Source organism: Schistocerca cancellata, chromosome 1, assembly GCF_023864275.1.
Source record: "Schistocerca cancellata isolate TAMUIC-IGC-003103 chromosome 1, iqSchCanc2.1, whole genome shotgun sequence".
NCBI lineage: Eukaryota > Metazoa > Arthropoda > Insecta > Orthoptera > Acrididae > Schistocerca > Schistocerca cancellata.
Window position 1 is genome coordinate 82,497,257 of NC_064626.1, and position 18,475 is coordinate 82,515,731.

General features: G+C 39.3%; 1 protein-coding gene across 1 annotated transcript in view; it reads left to right on the forward strand.

Moving 5' to 3' along the window:
- The window catches only part of LOC126165849 (kinesin-like protein Klp98A), a 385,655-nt gene that overhangs the window by 327,288 nt on the left and 39,892 nt on the right, over window positions 1-18,475 (forward strand). The window contains exons 16-18 of the mRNA XM_049920354.1: window positions 11,775-11,903; window positions 15,523-15,642; window positions 15,811-15,899. Coding sequence (XP_049776311.1) covers window positions 11,775-11,903; window positions 15,523-15,642; window positions 15,811-15,899 — 338 coding nt within the window. The remainder of the gene's footprint in view (window positions 1-11,774; window positions 11,904-15,522; window positions 15,643-15,810; window positions 15,900-18,475) is intronic.

Below are 18,475 nucleotides of genomic sequence, written 5' to 3' on the forward strand. Positions count from 1 at the left end.
TTGAAAAATGAAGAAATTCTTACTTGCTATGTCTTTTTTCAAAGACATCCAGCTTGCGATGGAAAGAAGATACGCTTTGTATCTGTCCACACATTAATATCCCATTTCCTTGTAGCTCAGTATTGAGCACATTGAAATGTTTCAGAATGTCTGTGAAGAAAGCCACAGCTAGCATACTGCATTCGTTTGGTAAAAACTCCAAATGGTTTTCCACTTCTTGTGAATCCACATTTTCTAATAAGCATGTTACTTCTTTTATTTGCCACAAATGTTCAATAAATGTTTGACCTTTACTTAGCCAGTGAACATTGTTGTTCTGCAGTAAATCAGAATGTGCTAAATCACACTCAGAAAGAAACTCTCTGACTGTCTGTGCTGAAGAGCAGAATGAGATCTCATACAATTAATCAACTTGATGAAACTGTCCATTACTTCTTTCAGAGTCACACTAAGTTTTCCAAAAAGGGCTGTCTGGTGAATTATGAATTGAAAAGATAGTAGCCCAGCATTCTTATCTTTTTGATTCTCTTTACTAGTCCTTTTTCTTTCCGATCATGTTAGGACCCAGTCAGAAAATAGATGTTTGTTCTTCAGCAACAATGTTGCATGATTCATCTAGTGCTGTAGCACAGCAAGGTGCCTTCTGCCTAAGTTCAAGTAAACTACTTTTGGTGTCAACATCCAAAATTTCAGTTCTTCTTGTATTACTTCTTGCTGACAATGGAATACCTTGAGTTGTGGCAACAACATACTTGTTCCCTTCAAAAAATGCAACGGCCACTTCCAGCATACACTTTTTTTACCAAATCAGTCAGAAAATGCCTTCTGTTGTTTATTAAGTGCCCAACACATATGCATTGGTGCTTCTGCAGATTTTTTGCACACACTCATAAAGAAAGCTGAGAAAGCTATGCTTTTTTGTAAGAAGCTAGATATGCCTGTAGTTTATCTTGACAAGTGTTACTATCTAGAGGGAAGTTTGTATGGTACTGCTGATGACTTGTTTCATAGTGTCGCTTTAAATTGGCACTTTCCATAAGAGTGACAGTTTTGTTGCATATGAGTGTGCTCCCTGCCGCCGTTGGATAAGCAGCTGCAGCAGCAAGTCGTATACTCCTAGCTCACTCATTTGTTACATAGTTTAATTCTTAATTTCTTTGCGTGTTTTTGGTACTTGCATTGTTTAATTCATAAATTTCGGGCGTATTATAGTATTTGAGAGTTGTAGCATCGCGTTTTAGTACCTGAATAGTGTAAATTCGCGTAGTCGTCTGTCATCTGTTTTAGTTTTGAACGGCCAGTGTCGGCCAGCTTGTCCCACGCATCCCCCGATCGGACTACGACTGTGGTTGCCTGGGATACTGCCCGCATTGAGGCTGATCCCTCACCTGTGGTAGAGTGGGAGGTCGTCTCAAGGTGTGGCAGGGGGCGAAAGACATTCCGGAGGGCTGAACGGAAGGCCTCTCCAGTTTGTCTGACGAACTGGTTTCAGGCTCTGTCTCAGGCTGATACTGATCTTCGGCCTGACATGGCTGCTTGTCCTGTTCCAGAGGTTGCCCCTCAGTCTGCAAATCCGGGCAGTCGCAGAGGGTGGGCTTACTGGTAGTTGGGAGCTCCAACGTCAGGCGCGTAATGGGGCCCCTTAGGGATATGGCAGCAAGGGAGGGGAAGAAAACCAAAGTGCACTCCGTGTGCATACCGGGGGGAGTCATTCCAGATGTGGAAAGGGTCCTTCCGGATGCCATGAAGGGTACAGGGTGCACCCATCTGCAGGTGGTCGCTCATGTCGGCACCAATGATGTGTGTCGCTATGGATCGGAGGAAATCCTCTCTGGCTTCCGGCGGCTATCTGATTTGGTGAAGACTGCCAGTCTCGCTAGCGGGATGAAAGCAGAGCTCACCATCTGCAGCATCGTCGACAGGACTGACTGCGGACCTTTGGTACAGAGCCGAGTGGAGGGTCTGAATCAGAGGCTGAGACGGTTCTGCGACCATGTGGGCTGCAGATTCCTCGACTTGCGCCATAGGGTGGTGGGGTTTCGGGTTCCGCTGGATAGGTCAGGAGTCCACTACACGCAACAAGCGGCTACATGGGTAGCAGGGGTTGTGTGGCGTGGGCTGGGCGGTTTTTTAGGTTAGATGCCTCAGGCAAGTGCAGAAAGGGCAACAGCCTCAACGGGTGCGGGGCAAAGTCAGGACATGCGGGGACCAAGCAGCAATCGGTATTGTAATTGTAAACTGTCGAAGCTGCGTTGGTAAAGTACCGGAACTTCAAGCGCTGATAGAAAGCACCGAAGCTGCTTGTGGTTTCAGTGTGTGTGTGTGTGTGTGTGTGTGTGTGTGTGTATTGTTGACGAAGGCCAAAGGTCAAAAGCTTTAATTGTGAGAGTCTTTTCGTTGTGCATATCTGCGACTCATCATCTCCGCTGTATGGTGAGTAGCAACTTCCCTTTTCTTAATACTATCACAAAATATATTTGAGAGGATGTGACAAGATACAGTCAAAATTAGCTAAGAGAGATACTTGAAAAAGTAAGGGCATGGAAAAAATTAAACAGAATCTTACGTTGGCTACTCAGTTGATCAATTGAAATGACAGAAAGCACAGCAACAAACAATAGAGAGAAAATTGTACAAAGATCTGTAGGTTTTTTTTTTTTTTAATTCTTTATTTTTAGAGGTAAAGAGAAGTGTCAGAAACATAGAAAGTAAATGATGACATTCTGTACGTAATGTCAGATGAGGTGTGTAGAACCATCATCCAAGGTACAAAAAAAGAAAAATCACATGAAGATAATGGTATTTCAGTACAAATGGTTAAAATAATACAAAAGAAGCTCACAAAATTGTTTACAGACTCTGTGATAAACAATATGTTCACAATATATATTACGAGCCTCAAAGAAGAACACATTAGATTTTGATCAGCCAAATTAACAAAATGGCTTTAGAAGTAGATACAGCACAATGGATCATTTGCAGTAAGTGAAAGCAATTTTATAACAGAACAGTAAGTATGAGTTATGACTTTGTTTGGGGTTCATTGCTTTTGACATAGCTTCTGACTCAGTTTCTATAAAATCAGTAAAACAGCCCTTGAGGAACAAGACTCGATTCAACTTAAGTTATTACTAGTACAGAATGGATTCGTATATTGCGACTATGTTGATGTCAGCTGTTTATGACAATTGAAAATTGTGCCGAACCAAGACTGGAACTCCGATTTCTCACTTATTGCAAGCAGTCACCTTAACCACTTTGGCTATCTGAGTATGCCTTCAGGATCAATCCAGACTTCCATATGTCACATTGTCACAATCCTTATACTCACACAGCGCATGATTCCCACACAGGGAGACAAATATTATATAATCATTTTAGACCATCAAGTCAGGGATACAGAATGAGACGAGATACTGGCAGAAGTAAAGCTGTGAGTACCGGACGTGAGTCGTGCTTCGGTAGCTCAGATGGTAGAGCACTTGCCCGTGAAAGGCAAAGGTCCCACGTTCGAGTCTCGGTCGGGCACGCAGTTTTAATCTGCCAGGAAGTTTCAAGTCAGGGGTACATCATTGATTATTTCAATGTCCATGTTTATGTATAAACATCTGTATCTTCACAATACAGTGTTCTTCAGACATGCATACATTACTAAATTGATTTGCATATTAAAACTATATACTGACATCAGCTGTTTGTGACAAATGATAATTTGTGCCAAACCATTACTCAAACCCGAGTTTCCTGCTTGTGTGAGTGCAAGGGATGTGACTGTGTGACTTATTGAAGTTTGGAAACATGTATGCATGTCTGAAGGAAATTGAATTGTGAAGATACAGAAACTGTATGAACACAGACATTGTAACCATTAATGATGTATTCATACCTCGATGGGAAAAAATGATAGTATGATATTTGTCTCCTTCTGTGGGAATCACAATTTGTGTGAACATAACGGTTGTGAATTCATGACATACAAAAGTTTGGATCAGTCCTGGAGGCATGCTCGGATAGCTGAAGCGGTTGAGGCAATCGCTCATGATGAGCAGGAAATCCAGTTTCGAGTTCCAGTGTTACATTTACTTGTTTTAGGTTGAAAGATTTAACTACAGCATTGTACATTTTGTTATTTCACATTGTACAAAGACACACTTTGATAAACAATATGGTTATGTTACTTTTCTCTCCAAAGACTCTACAGCAGAAGTACTGTCAACCATCTTTTGTACTTAAATATAGACGTATGTGACTGTAAAACTTTCCCTTGCTTAATTAAGAAAAAAGGAAGGAAATCTGAAACACATCAACATGAAAGACCCGTTTTATGACATAAAACTAACTGTCTTGGATTTGCCTGGCAGTACATCTGCTAACTGATTATCTCTTTAACAGTTTCTGTTGCAGCTACCAGTTTTGCTTCTGTTGTACAAGTGGCAGACATTTGCCATCTCTCAATGAGCCAGGAGATGGCTCCACCTGCACGTTTAATAACTACACCAGATATTGACCGCCTAGTGTTGTTGCATCCTCCAAAGCCCACATCACTGTAACAGTCTAATATGCCATTGCATAAATTTTGATGAAACTTTAGGCTTAAATCACATGTGCATGCTACATACCGGAGTACTTCAGTCGTAATATATCATCTGTTGATGCCAAGTCAAGAGCTTGAGACAGGAAGCTCACACTGTAAGCCAGGTCAGGTCTCATTCCTAGCATCAGATACATTAGTGCTGCAACTGCTTGTTGATATGGAAAGTTGCACTTCTCTGTATTCTTTATTTCTGCTTGTGATGTGTCTGTTTTCTTTACAGTTGGTGTTGAGTTGGGTTTGCACTATTGAAAACTGAAATACTCCAGAATCTTCTTTGGACAGGCTTTCTGACTTATCTTGACTACACTGTTGAGGAAATACAATGCTGGTTTCACAGTGATCTCAAATTTAGCCTTCAACTCATCAACAAACTTTCTGACATCCTGCTGATAACTCACCATAACGAACCCATCATATTCATAAAAATTCCAACAGTTTCTTGTCACTTTCTTCTCTGATATATAAACAAGTACCTGCATGACTTGTGTTGAAACCTGCTGTCAAAAGAAATGCCCCAAAATGTTTACTCCAACATCTTGGGGCTGACTTAAGTCCACACATACTTCACCTTAATTTTCAAACTCTCACTATGCCATCATTGTACCCTTCTGGCTGTTGGATAAATATTAATTCTTCTAACCCTCTATACAACAATCGATGTCAAATCATTTTGCAGCTGTTGATGAGGCTGGATAAAGAGTTTCTTTTTTCTGGTATCAACACTGTCCTCTTTGGTCTCTGATTCTTCAGACTCTTCTTTGTTGGAGTTTCCCCTCAGCTTCTACTTCTTCTATACTGTGCAAACCACTGTGAGGTGCATGGCAGAGATTACATCCCATTGTACCAGTTATTAATGTTTCTTCCTGTTCCATTCACATATGGATCATGGGAAGAACGATTCTTTGAATGTCTCTTTGCTTGCAGTAATTATTCTAATCTTATGCTGACAATCCCTATGTGAGCAATAAATAGGGGTTCATAGTATATCCCCAGAGTAATCATTTAAAGCCAGTTCTTGAAACTTGGTTAACACACTTTCTCAGGATAATTTGCATCTGTCTTCCAGTTCAGTTCCTTCAGTATCTCTGTGACACTCTCCCATAGGTTAAACAAACCTCTGATCATTGGTGCTGCCCTTCTCTGTTTACGTTCAATATCCTCTGTTAGTTCTGTCTTGTAAGGGTCCAACACACTTGAGCAGTATTCTAGGAAGGGGTACACGAATGATTTGTAAGCAGTCTCCTTTGTAGACTGATTGCAGCTCCCCAGTATTGTACCAATAAACCGAAGTCTACCACCTACCCGTGACTGAACCTATGTCATTTTATATCCATACAAAGTGTTACACCAAGGTATTTGTATGACTTGGCCGATTCCAGCAGTGACTCACTGATATTAGTCATAGGATACTATGCTTTTTTCGTTTTGTAAGGTGCACAATTTTACATTTATGAAAATTTAAAACAAGTTACCAATCTCTGCACCACTTTGAAATCTTGTCAAGATGTGACTGAATATGTATGCAGCATCTTCCAGATAGTACTTCGTTATAGATTACTGCATCATCTGCAAAAAGCTTGATTTTACTGTTAATATTGTCTTCAATGTTATTAATATACAACATGAACGACAAGGGTCCCAACACACTTTCCGGAGGGATACCCAAAGTTACTTCTACATCTGACAATGACTCTTCATCCAAGATAACAAGCTGTGTCCTCCCTACCAAAAAGTCCTCAATCAAGTCACAAATTTCACTTGATTGATACCCCATATGATTGTACTTCTGACAGTAAGCATTGTTGTGCTACTGAGTCAAAAATACATCATCTACCTCACTGTCTTGTTTCCAAGCTTTCAGTGCATCATGTGGGAAAAGTGCGAGTTAGGTTCCACATGGTCAATGTTTTCAAAATCCATGTTGGTTGACACTGAAGAGGTCATTCTGTTCAAGATAGCTCATTATGTTTGAGTGTAGAATGTGTTCCAAGATTCTACAACAAATCAATGTCTAGGATATTGGACAGTAGTTTTGTGGATCACTTCCAGTACCCTTCGTGTAGAAGGGTGTGACCTGTATTTTTTTCCACAAACTGGGGATGGTTTTTTGTTCTTTTCTTCTTGAGCTGCATACTTTCCCTGATTACTTTCTTCAACATCCTTCAACAGTAATTTGACTTGTTCTTCACACCTTGCGGGATTTTCATAGAAGATTACACATCTACTGAGAATGACTTTGTTTTCTTCTTTCACCCAGATTCTGTAATGCCCATTGTTGTTATACCCCATGAGGTAAACCTTGACACCTTTCTTATCAATTAGAAGTCTTGTTTGGGCTGGGATGCGGGCACAGCATGTAGTGTCTGTTATATGTAAATGGTTTATTCTTGGCTTCATATCTAACCACAACTCAAAAGGACTAATATCTTCCAGAGATGGTTTTGCAGCATGCTGATTCTCCAATGGCCAAGTGTCTGCTGGAAAATTAATTTCTTTATTTGATTACTTAAGGTTTTTTCCATTTCAATTATAATTCATATCTTGTGCTCACCCCACCATTTTGCTGTGGTGTACAGGGTGGTGCCAGCCTCTGGGTAACACCTTCTGCATGCACTATGTTCTGAACTTCTTTACTGTTGAATTATCCACCATTGTCACTTAGCAGCTCTGTGACTGTATGACCCAGTGCTGCTGCTTCATAGTTCACGTGTGGAGTTTGTGCTTGATTCGGCCACTAGAGGCCAGCTGGTCTACTAGTACGACAGCAGTTGTGTGCAGCCTGCCAACTGTGCCCCTGTGAAAACTAATGACTATATAGGCTGGAGTGCAAGGCTCTGCTGGGCACTTGGGTGTTCTCTGTTGTATGTACTTTGTCTTTCATGTGTTTATGTGTCTACAGGTAATAAAGTTACAGTGTTCTTGGGTTTGAACACACAGTGTCTTTGAATGTTGAAGAACATATTTCAAAGCATTGTTAACATCAGGCTTCTGCCTTATGATATAGTAATGCAAAAATTCTGTGTAGCTGAGTTTGAACACAGCCATATAGTCTTCTTCTGGAAAGAGTCATTAAAAGGTGATTAGCTGACATCAATTCACTTGGCTTGGTTGTTTTACATCCCTGACTAAATGGCTGTACTCCTGGTACAGCTGAAGTAATGAAGTCTTTTCAGTGGCATTGACTATAGAAATTTCTTTAGGCAAACATGGTTAAATGTCTGCCTTGTACAAGATTCCAAACGGCTCCCAGGTCCTATGGAACACTATTGTATCATCAATTTTAAGCCAACACTCCCCTGCTGATGACTTAAATTCACTTTTATGATTTCAGTCCTGAACAGCTAACATTGCAACCAAGTTTATAGAGCGAAGTGGAACATGCCGCACATCCAACAACCTCGTTTCCTCCATATCAGGCAGAGATGATGACTGAATACTGCTTTTTCCCCACTGCCTTTACAGTTTGTTTTCCTGCTGTCTTTACACCACTTAGTCTGTCAGATTTAAAAAAGTCCATAAAATACTGTGAACAGTTTGTTACACACCTTGTAGCTACAATGTCGACTCACTATGTTGCTGAACTTGCTTCAACTTAATAGGCTTCTGCACAGACAGACATCATCACAGCATTAGCAGCTGCACAACTTTCCTTGCTTCTGTTTTGATTTTTATTTGGTTTCCTGTCAGAAATCCACTTTTTTACAATGAAAAGCGTCACTTTTTCTGGGCTCATTTTCAATGAACTTGCCATTTCCATCTGGTTTTTGGTTACTTACATTTACCACTAATGCTTCCTTTGGCATTTTGTCACTGTTCAGATTCTTCATAAAATTCCTTGTATACATACATAACTCTGTTGTCAGTTCATCAAATGTCCTTTTCTCATTCTTGTTAACGTAAGATCGGGTAAAACATGTTCATTTTCAGGTTTAAGTCCACTGTTCAACTCCTTCCAAAAACTTTTAATTTTTGCTTTGTGTGGGTGAAACATCTTCACCCAGTTTCCAGCAAAAGGAGAAAAAGTCTATACAGATTTTGAACAATTGATCCTTCGATGAGACTTCAGACTTCTGCTTTAAGCTATCCCTATTACTAGCTTGCTCATTACCTCTTGATACACTTCATCAATGATTGCACTAGTTATCATACACTTTGCACAACTGTTTGCCTTTTGATACAAATTGAAATGTTCTTTGTGCTTTTCAGCTTGTAGATCTGTTGCACTGCCTTCCAGTGGTTTCAGCTTCACTAATCTTTTATCAGTGACATCCAGTGCACCTTGATGGTAATCCAGTAAGTCACTTCTTTTGCAAACTGGCCAATCCATTTCTCCAATTATCAGTTTAATATACTTTGACGTATCCATTCCTGCAAAACTTTATCTGAGAACGCTGTATGTGGCCTGAAGTTACTTACTGAATACAAGCCTTTTAACATAAAACTCAGCTATTGATGTTTCTAACCTCAAAAATTGACTGGCTGTACTCTACTCAAAACTTGGTTGATGACACTTTAACTTTTAATTATGACTGCTGTATTTGCTGATGGGCGTAATATCCCTTGCTTTAACACTTTCTTACACTAACATGATTCAGGAGAAAATTTTAAAATAACACATTTTCACTCTAAGCACACATTGCCACATTTTTTTATTAATGTTTCATCACTATTTCAAGTTATTAATTCACATAAGACACTTAAACGAAACTGAACCCATAATCTTTTACACTTACTTCCAAAGTAAGAGTGATTTCACGTGTGCTTCAGGGGAGTGTCGTAGGACCATTGCTATTCACAATATATATAAATGACCTTGTGGATAACATCAGAAGTTCACTGAGGCTTTTCGCGGATGATGCTGTAGTGTATCGAGAGGTTGTAACAATGGAAAATTGTACTAAAATGCAGGAGGATCTGCAATGAATTGATGCATGGTACAGGGAATGACAATTGAATCTCAATGTAGACAAGTGTAATGTGCTGTGAATACATAGAAAGAAAGGTAGTTTATCATTTAGCTACAATATAGCAGATCAGCAACTGAAAGCAGTTAATTCCATAAATTATCTGGGAGTAGGCATTAGGAGTGATTTAAAATGGAATGACCATATAAAATTAATCGTCGTTAGAGCAGATGCCAGACTGAGATTCATTGGAAGAATCATAAGGAAATGCAGTCCAGAAACAAAGGAAGTAGGTTACAGTACACTTGTTTGCCCACTGCTTGAATACTGCTCACTGGTGTGGTACTCGTACCAGATAGGGTTGATTGAAGAGATAGAGGAGATCCAACTGAGAGCAGCACACTTCATTACAGGATCATTTAGTAATTGCAAAAGTGTTATGAAGATCATAGATAAACTCCAGTGGAAGACTCTGCAAGAGAGACGCTCAGTAGCTCAGTATGGGATTTTGTTGAAGTTTCGAGAACATACCTTCACCAAGGAGTCAAGCAGTATATTGCTCCCTCCTACGTATATCTTGTGAAGAGACCATGAGGATAAAATCAGAGAGATTAGAGCCCACACAGAGGCATACCAACAATCTTTCTTTCCACGAACAATACGAGACTGGAATAGAAGGGAAAACCGATAGAGTTACTCAAGGAACCCTCCGCCACACACCGTCAGGTGGCTTGTGGAGTATGGATGTAGATGTAGATACTTGTTTTTGGTTGAAAAAGTTAAATACTGCACTGAACATTTAATTTATTTCACATTGTATAAAGACACTCTTTGATAAACAACACAGTTGCATTATTTACCTCTCAAAAAATTCTACAACAGAAGTGCTGTGAACTGCATTTGATACTTCATCAAATACAGACATATGTAATAATATTTACCACAGCTGTGGTTGTTAGTGACAGAGTCTGTTCCTTCAGACATGCCTGCATGTATCACCAAGACTACTCTCAGCAGTCCTAGAAGAAATTTTCAGACCCCTGGGAAAACAAAGAAGGAATGTATGTTAATGTAATATATATGAACCTTCTCCTTTCTGCTGAAGATAACATATTGTTTGCATCTAGTACAGACAAACTTCGCCATTTAATGGAAGAAATTACAGAGCAAGCTTAAAAGTAGGTCTGAAAATCAGTTGCATCAAAAATAAAACAATATATAACACAAACAGCCATAGCCATAAACATACAATAATCCTGGATGTACGGGCTAGCAAGAAACTTCCAGATGACTGGATCGCAGCCGTTATCCACCCAGCTCACAAAAAAGGAAGCAAAAAAGACTCTGGTAACTAGAGAGGCATATTGTTCCTGTAGTCTTACACAAAATCTTTTCTAACACCCTCGAATGACATGTAATGATTGCAGGGCTGTGAGTTAGGGGAATATCAAGTAGGTCGCAGAGCATAGAGATTTTGTGTTGAACAAATAGAAAACCTCAAGACCATCATCCAATACAGCAACAAATGAGCCATGCAGAATGTAATCAGCTACCTTTGTAGACTTCTAAACAGTGTATGATTCTGTAGACAGAAGTTATCTTTCGAATTCTAAGATAACTAAGACTCAATGAAAAGCTCAAAAGGTTGGTGCAGGCCACCCTGTACAACACCAAATCCAATGTAAAGTTTAGAGGACAACTTTCATAGAGACTCCTGATCAATACAGGGGTGAGAAAAGGTGACAGTATTTCATGTACATTATTTAACTGCATTCTGGAAAGAAACTTGTCAGGGAACATATAATGTGACATTTAAAATTTGTACAACCCACAGACCACCAAACGTACAAGACACGAGAAATTCCATTCCCTTACGGAGCTGTTGTTATCAACAAAGATCTGTAGGGCTATATCCATTATTTGATGATTTATTGGAGAACAGAGAAATGAATGACAGCCATTGAACCTCTGAGTTAAAATAGCAATGTACTTTTAAATTTCATGTTGCATTATAAAGGTGAATTGCAGAATGAATGCAAGAAGAGCATTCAAAGGGATGATATGAATACGTGGTGAAGTGAATATGGAGACTGAATTAGATAACAGTTTTCAAAGATAGACATTGCAAGAAAAGGGAAGGATTTAGAAGGGACAAGTAGACATAACTGAACACAGGTTTTTGAAGTGAGTCCATTTATTCATAAGTGTTGTGTTTTAATACGTAAGAATAATAGAACTTTTTTCCTGTGTGTCTTTCATTGTGTTGTGTGTTTCAGTTGTTGGACCAATGGCCAGATGCTGAAAGCTCAACTCCTAATTCTTCCAGCCCCGACTCATGGGCTAGTTTGGGAATCGATTCATCTGAACCCACTCTGGAGTACGTTAGAGATCTTGTCAACACATACGTAAGTCTCACATTTTAAACAGTTGTTATATGCCTTTTACAATATTTGAGAGTATTTACTGGTTGTTTTTAGCTGTTTCAATGGTAACATGCTACCAGCAGTTTTCCATACAACTTGTTTTGTGAATTTCCAGTATATTTTTGTTGCATGAAACAATGTAATAGTTGTTAGCTCTGTTGAGTGTCTGTTTACCAATTGGTGTTCTCCAACAATCAGCTTGCCAGGTTGTCCCAAATGTGTGCATTTGGTGTTCATGAAACTTTAGTCAGAAGTTCCAACAGTTTGGGCTGAATGACACAAACCGCATTGGCTAAGGTGTAGGAGTTACTTGCGATATGTAGAGGCCTAGATTGTACGATACTGTGTGGGAGCAATGTAATTTTGGCGGATAAGTGCATATGCCAGGGAACCAGAAAATGAAAGCAAGGCAGACTTCACTTCACATCCATCAGTACATGTTACAAATGCAGTGAAGCTGCTAGTTGTTAGATTCATTGCCATGGAATGCAGTTCTTAGGTGTTTTAGGTTGGCTGATAAGTTTTCTGCATCTGGAAATGAGAGCACAATTTCTCGAGCTTAATTTCTCGAGCTTAATTATCCTGATACACACACAAATATCAATCCGTGGGACTGTAACAGTGAAAATAATCAATTCTTGATGATTTAATGTAATTGGATAGAGAAAAATCTACTCGCCAAGCAGCGGCAGGAGAGAACACCTATAAAGAAAGGTTTTACGTATGCAAGCTTTCGGAGCCTGTGGCTTCTACTTCCGGCAGAAGGGTTGAACGTGAGGGAAGAGGGGTGAAGGAAAGGGGCTGGAGAGGTTTAGGAAAAGGGATAGAGTCAGGAAAGTCACCCAGAGCCCTGGGTCAGGGGACACTTACCAGACTGGATGAGGATCTCTCGTCTGACTGCATGGTTCCGGCACTAACATCAGCAGGAAGATAAGGAAACTGTGAACACTTCGCATTAGATGCCAATGTAAACGCCCGAGGTACATAAAACTGCTTGCTTGCAGCTCAATTTCATATTATGCTATATTAGGAAATTTGAAAATGTGAAGCTCTGTATGACTCATAATTAAGAGCAATATTTTATTAAGACTGTTGATATAAGAGAATATTCCTACAAAAATAAAAATGAAAGTGGATTTATAACTGCATTACATCATCAATATTGTGAACTCCAAATTTTTTCCTGTAGAAGTCTCACAATTAAGCTTAGACTAAACAAGAGAGGCTAAAGCAAATAGTCACTACAGCACAACATTGGAGATGGAATAAGTTTTCCACTTACAGCTAATTAGAATCAGATTTTATTATCTATAACTACTCTAACATTGTAGTGGCTACATTTCTCAACGTAGATACCATGTAATTGTGACTTACTTTGTTATGTAATTAAAAAACCTTTCACACATTTGTTCATCAGAACACTGATACCACTTTCGCATCCTCATTATAGAGATAGGAAAATTCTTCACTGAAGAAGCCTTCATCAAACTCCTGGACATTTTAATGTAAAAGAATTTGCCTTTTAAAGTGGAATTACATTACAGATCAAGCAATTCCATCTGCAAATGCGTGGGAGTACTTTCAAATGAAACAGCAAAGGGTCTCCAAAACAGTTCAAAAACACACGTAAGATTGGCTATGTCGCGGGAACATTTAGAAGGTATTTCTGTATTTCTTTCAACACTGCAATGAATTCTTCAAAATTCATATTGTCTTTTTAACACTAGAGGAAAATATAGAAAGTAGAGGGAAATATATGGCGTTTTTGTCAGAAGTTGTTCCTTTCACAGTGTGGTTTTTGTTTTGAAAACCTCCACTTTCCTCATCAAATCATTTAGCATCAATTGTTCTTTTATTGGCTTGTGTTAAGAACTAGAAATTTCTTCAATGTGAAATGCTTCTGTTATTAATATAAAAGAGTTAACTGAGAAAGTCTTAACATAACTGAATAACAAAGAAATACCAAATAATAGTGCTATTTAAACATTTTCCAGGATGTCAATAAGTTTAAATGAAAAAATATTGTACTTTCATTCTTTGTACTATTTTAGCAATGGGAAGTTTTCGGTGTGCCATAAAAATAAGTTTCCAGCAAAATTATACATAAAGACAATAATGAAGTGATTTAAACACAAAATTCAACATTTACACCAAGGTAAATGAAAGCTTCTGTACAGGGTTAAATTCCAGTACATTACCTCACTGGACTGGTACACCCAGTAAATAATCCTCATCATATTTCCAATTAATATACATGTAACTGTACATGATGATTGGCAGCATACTGCGTAATATTACTAAAAAGTGACTGACGCAGTAAAAATTATTTTGTATGTTTATAATGCAGGTGCTGACCTCAGTCAGTTCCATACATCATGGATATTATGTTTCTCAGTAGTGCTCTGTGAAAAGAGCATCCCCCTCCCTCCCCCCACCCCCCACCCCGTGATTCTCATTAATAAATCATGAAGCATTTCTATAATAACAGTCAGACTTAGAGGAACTGCAGATCCCACATGACAACCAAGAACTGAACTCAATAGCAGCAAGCCATCCTGCAGGGAGTCTTCCCACTGTGTGTATTGATTTAGCCAACCAGTAACAAATCTAGCAACACACTTGTAAATTTCTTTGAAGTTTTCCATTGATATTGCCTGGTGGGGATGCCAAACATTCGAATATTGCTCAAGAATGGATCGCACAAGTGTTCTGCATGTCATATTCTATATAGATGAGCTACACTTTCCTAAAATTCTCCCAGTAAACTGAAATTGGCATTATTCCCTCCCTACAACTGACTATACAGGCTCTTTCTATTTCATGTCACTTTGAAGTGTTACATCTAAATTTTAATTGCTGTAACTGTGTTAAAATGCACGTCACTAATGCTGTATTCGAACATTACGGGAATGTTTTTCCTACTTATATGCATTAACTTACATTTTCCCACATGTAGATCAAGCTGTCATTCATCACACCAATTGTAAATTCTAACCAAGTCATCCTGTATCCTCCTACAGCCAGTCGAAGGTGACACTTTCCTAGACATGACAGCATCATCAGCAAGCAGTCACAGACTGCTGCTCACTACCGCTTAACTGTCATGCAGTAATAGGAAGAAAAATTTATGAAAATAAACTTACTGATTATGTGGATGTTCAGTGAGATGTCGAGATTTCTATATGTTTTTTGAGTCAGTGTGTTAAAAATTACGTCTTGTCCAAAAAACCAGTACTTGGACTGTATAATTTGATGTTCATATGTTTTCCAGCTTTTGATTATTACTTTTCATGTTATAACCTGTACTGCAGCCACCTTTGCACCAATTCATTACTTTACAAACACATGTTTTTAATTAAAAACATGTCAAATGAAAATTATATCACCACAGTGCGAAATTATTTACCAGTAATGATGTGTACTGAATGTCCCAGTAACTGTTTTTGTAATGTACCAGTCTTTTACGATTTCATCATTTTTGAAAAAAATGGTTTTTTCTGCAAGTATTAATATGTACTGAATTTGGTGTATAGGAAATTTCAAAGAACTCAATGTAATGATTGATTTATTAATGAAGATTGTATGTTTTTTACGTGTACAGCACCAGGAATTGGGCACTCTTGAAGCAGAACTACAGAAAAGACTGCAGGCAATGAGTGAACACCATTCTAGAGTTGAATCTATTAACAATGAGCTTCAAGAAATGTGCTCAAAGATGCAGGTTTGTTCAACTTTACTACATGATCTGAAGTTACCATTGCCTATCATTTTATGTTCCATAAAACTTTTAATTCGTAAAATTTTAATATAATGTAAAATTGAGGTATTTCCAGATGTAAGTAGCTCAAGGATATTTCAAAACATTTCCTTATTTTCTCTTTCCTTCAAGGGAGGATCAAAAGAATTTGAAAAAATGAAGACATGTTTGGCCCAAAGAACACAGGAGCAGTTACAAGAGATAATGCTACGGAAACAGTCGTAAGTTATGACATACTTCTTAATGTGTGCAGAGTTTGTTCTATATGCATTATACATCTTCATCAGTTCACAAAATTTTCTGTTTCTTTTGCACTGTGTTTTAAAAACTGTATAACTGAACAATCTTTTGGGTTTTAATTTCATCTATTAGACAGGTTAATAATGGTTCCAGCATGAATTAAGGCATTCTGAAGACATACAGTCTATGTAAATACCAGATATTCACGTGTTCAGTAATAAATCTAATGGTGTGAGAAGATTTGTTACTCCAAGATATTCATTTTGTCAAGGGACTTAAGATCTACATCCTTCTTCTTTCTGGAACCTAGTATATTTTTTAAAGACAGGCTATAATCTTAGTGAAGCCCAGGGATGATGAATAGGAACAGCATTTCACAAATAACCAAATTTAAAAACTTGAATTTCAAAGAGGAATGGTGGTTCCAGGGACAGCATCCACTCTCCTTCTGTCCTATAATTCTGTCCGAGTGGTGCAGGCTCAGCATTTGGTTGCTGGGTATGGGTTTGGCGATCCCGGGTTCCTGAGCTGGGGACTGATAAGCACCATCAGCCCTCCATTACTGTAAGCTCCGGGCATGGTTCAGCAACCACCATGCAGTGCAGCAGTGGAATGTTGTCTGTTTTGGAGAATGGGCACTTTGGCTTCACTGCCTGGATCATGAGTAAGGTACACACCTCTATAAAAAATCACTCAGCCTTAAGGTGTGCTACTTGCTGATGAGATGAATGGCTGTTGAGGTAAAGCAGTCTCCAGCGGGCAACCTGTAGGGTGCCTGCTGTTCCCCAGTTGTGTAAGGTTTGCTCAGGCATGCAGGGCTCTGCCTGGGTCAACAGTTGTTTCCCTAGCATCTCGTGGAATCCTTATGGAACGGTCTCACCAAACTACTACTGCTGATGGGATGGGTGTACCATCAGGTAGTACCCACACCAGCTCATCAAAGAGAGCTCGGCTGGTCAGTCCTCCCAAAAAGTCTCTGAATCATAGTAACAGGTCATTAGTGTGCCATAACACTTTCATTGTAATCAAGTGAACAGGGGGAACCTTTGAGAAGCTCTACCCTTTATATATTCATGAGACATTGGAAGGTGTTGCTGGCTCTCCAAAAAGTGTCAGACAACTTTGTAATGGAACACTTCTAGTTGAAACTGCTAATTCAAACCAAGTATTACGCTTCTGGGATGTAAGGCCTTAGGTGATTACCCAGTCAAGGCTAAGTTGTATAAACCCTTAACGTTAGTAAGGGCGTGTTACCTGCTCCAATATAATGGAGATGGACCCCACAGAGTTACAGGTAGAATGGAAAAATATGGGTGTCACGGAAGTGCAGAACTGTATGAGGGGAGTCAGTGGCAAATTGGAAAAATCTGCAATGTTTATTCTAACATTTAGTACTCCAGAATTATCTGAATATATCCTCACAGGCTTTATCTGTCTTAAGATTCACCCATTTGTTCCTAACCCAATGCGATGCTTCAAATGCCAAAGATTTGGCCATACCACTATGGAATGTAATGGGAGGGCTACATGTGGCAATTGTGGAGGCTCAGCTAATGAATCAGCAATTCTTGTATACTTCCTCCAGGGATTATCCAGTGTGGAGCAGAAAGTGTGAGGTTTATAACGAGGAAAGGAAAATTCATGAGTTAAAAGTCAAGAGACACATACCATGTTGTGAAGCTAAAACAGCTTTCAAAGCTATGCAACCTCTGGTTTTTGCTACTTCTTTCGCATCAGCCCTTAACACGCCAGTCACCAAGTGTGATGCCTCCACACAAACTCAGACCAAAGATTCAAATATGAGCACGTGCACTTGTCGGTGTACCTGTGGGGGAAACACTACACTTCAAACAGAAGTCATTCGGAAGCCGTTGGCAATAGGATTACCAGCTAAGCCACATGCCACTGCCCATCATCAGAAGCCTACTAAACTATCCTCTCAACCCAAGCAACCACCTCCTTCCATAAATAAATATATATGTCCTTTGAAAAGTATTTCCAAGTTCAAGAAAGTGGTAGTTAAACCTTCGGATCAGTGAGCTCTCTCCCTCTCTGATGTGGACTATTCTCTTGAGGATATGGACTTCCAGTCAGAAGAACCAGAGAGCCGGGGACTGGCTAACATTCCCCCTGACCTCCCAGGTAAAACACCGCCTCCAAGGGAGAAAGAAAGGAACAACCTTAACTAAACAATGGTTTCCACAGGGACTTCCATGTAGCAGTGGAATTTAAGTGGCTATCGCTCACATTTAGAAGAATTACAGCTCCTGGTCCAGGAGAAACCGTTCTGCATCTGCTTACAAGAAACGCATCTTAAATTCACCGACACACTAGCATTACGGGTCACCACCCCTACAGGAAGGACAATATTACCGGAGACAAGACTAAAGGTGGAGTGGCTGTTTTCATTGATGACAGATGCCGCTCCTCTCCTGTCTCTCTTACCATGACCTTACAAGCATTTGCCATGAAAGTTTTAGCACCCAGTAATATCACAGTGTGTTCTTTGTATCTACCTCCTAACTATGATTTGGATGCAGACGCACAGACAGAACTC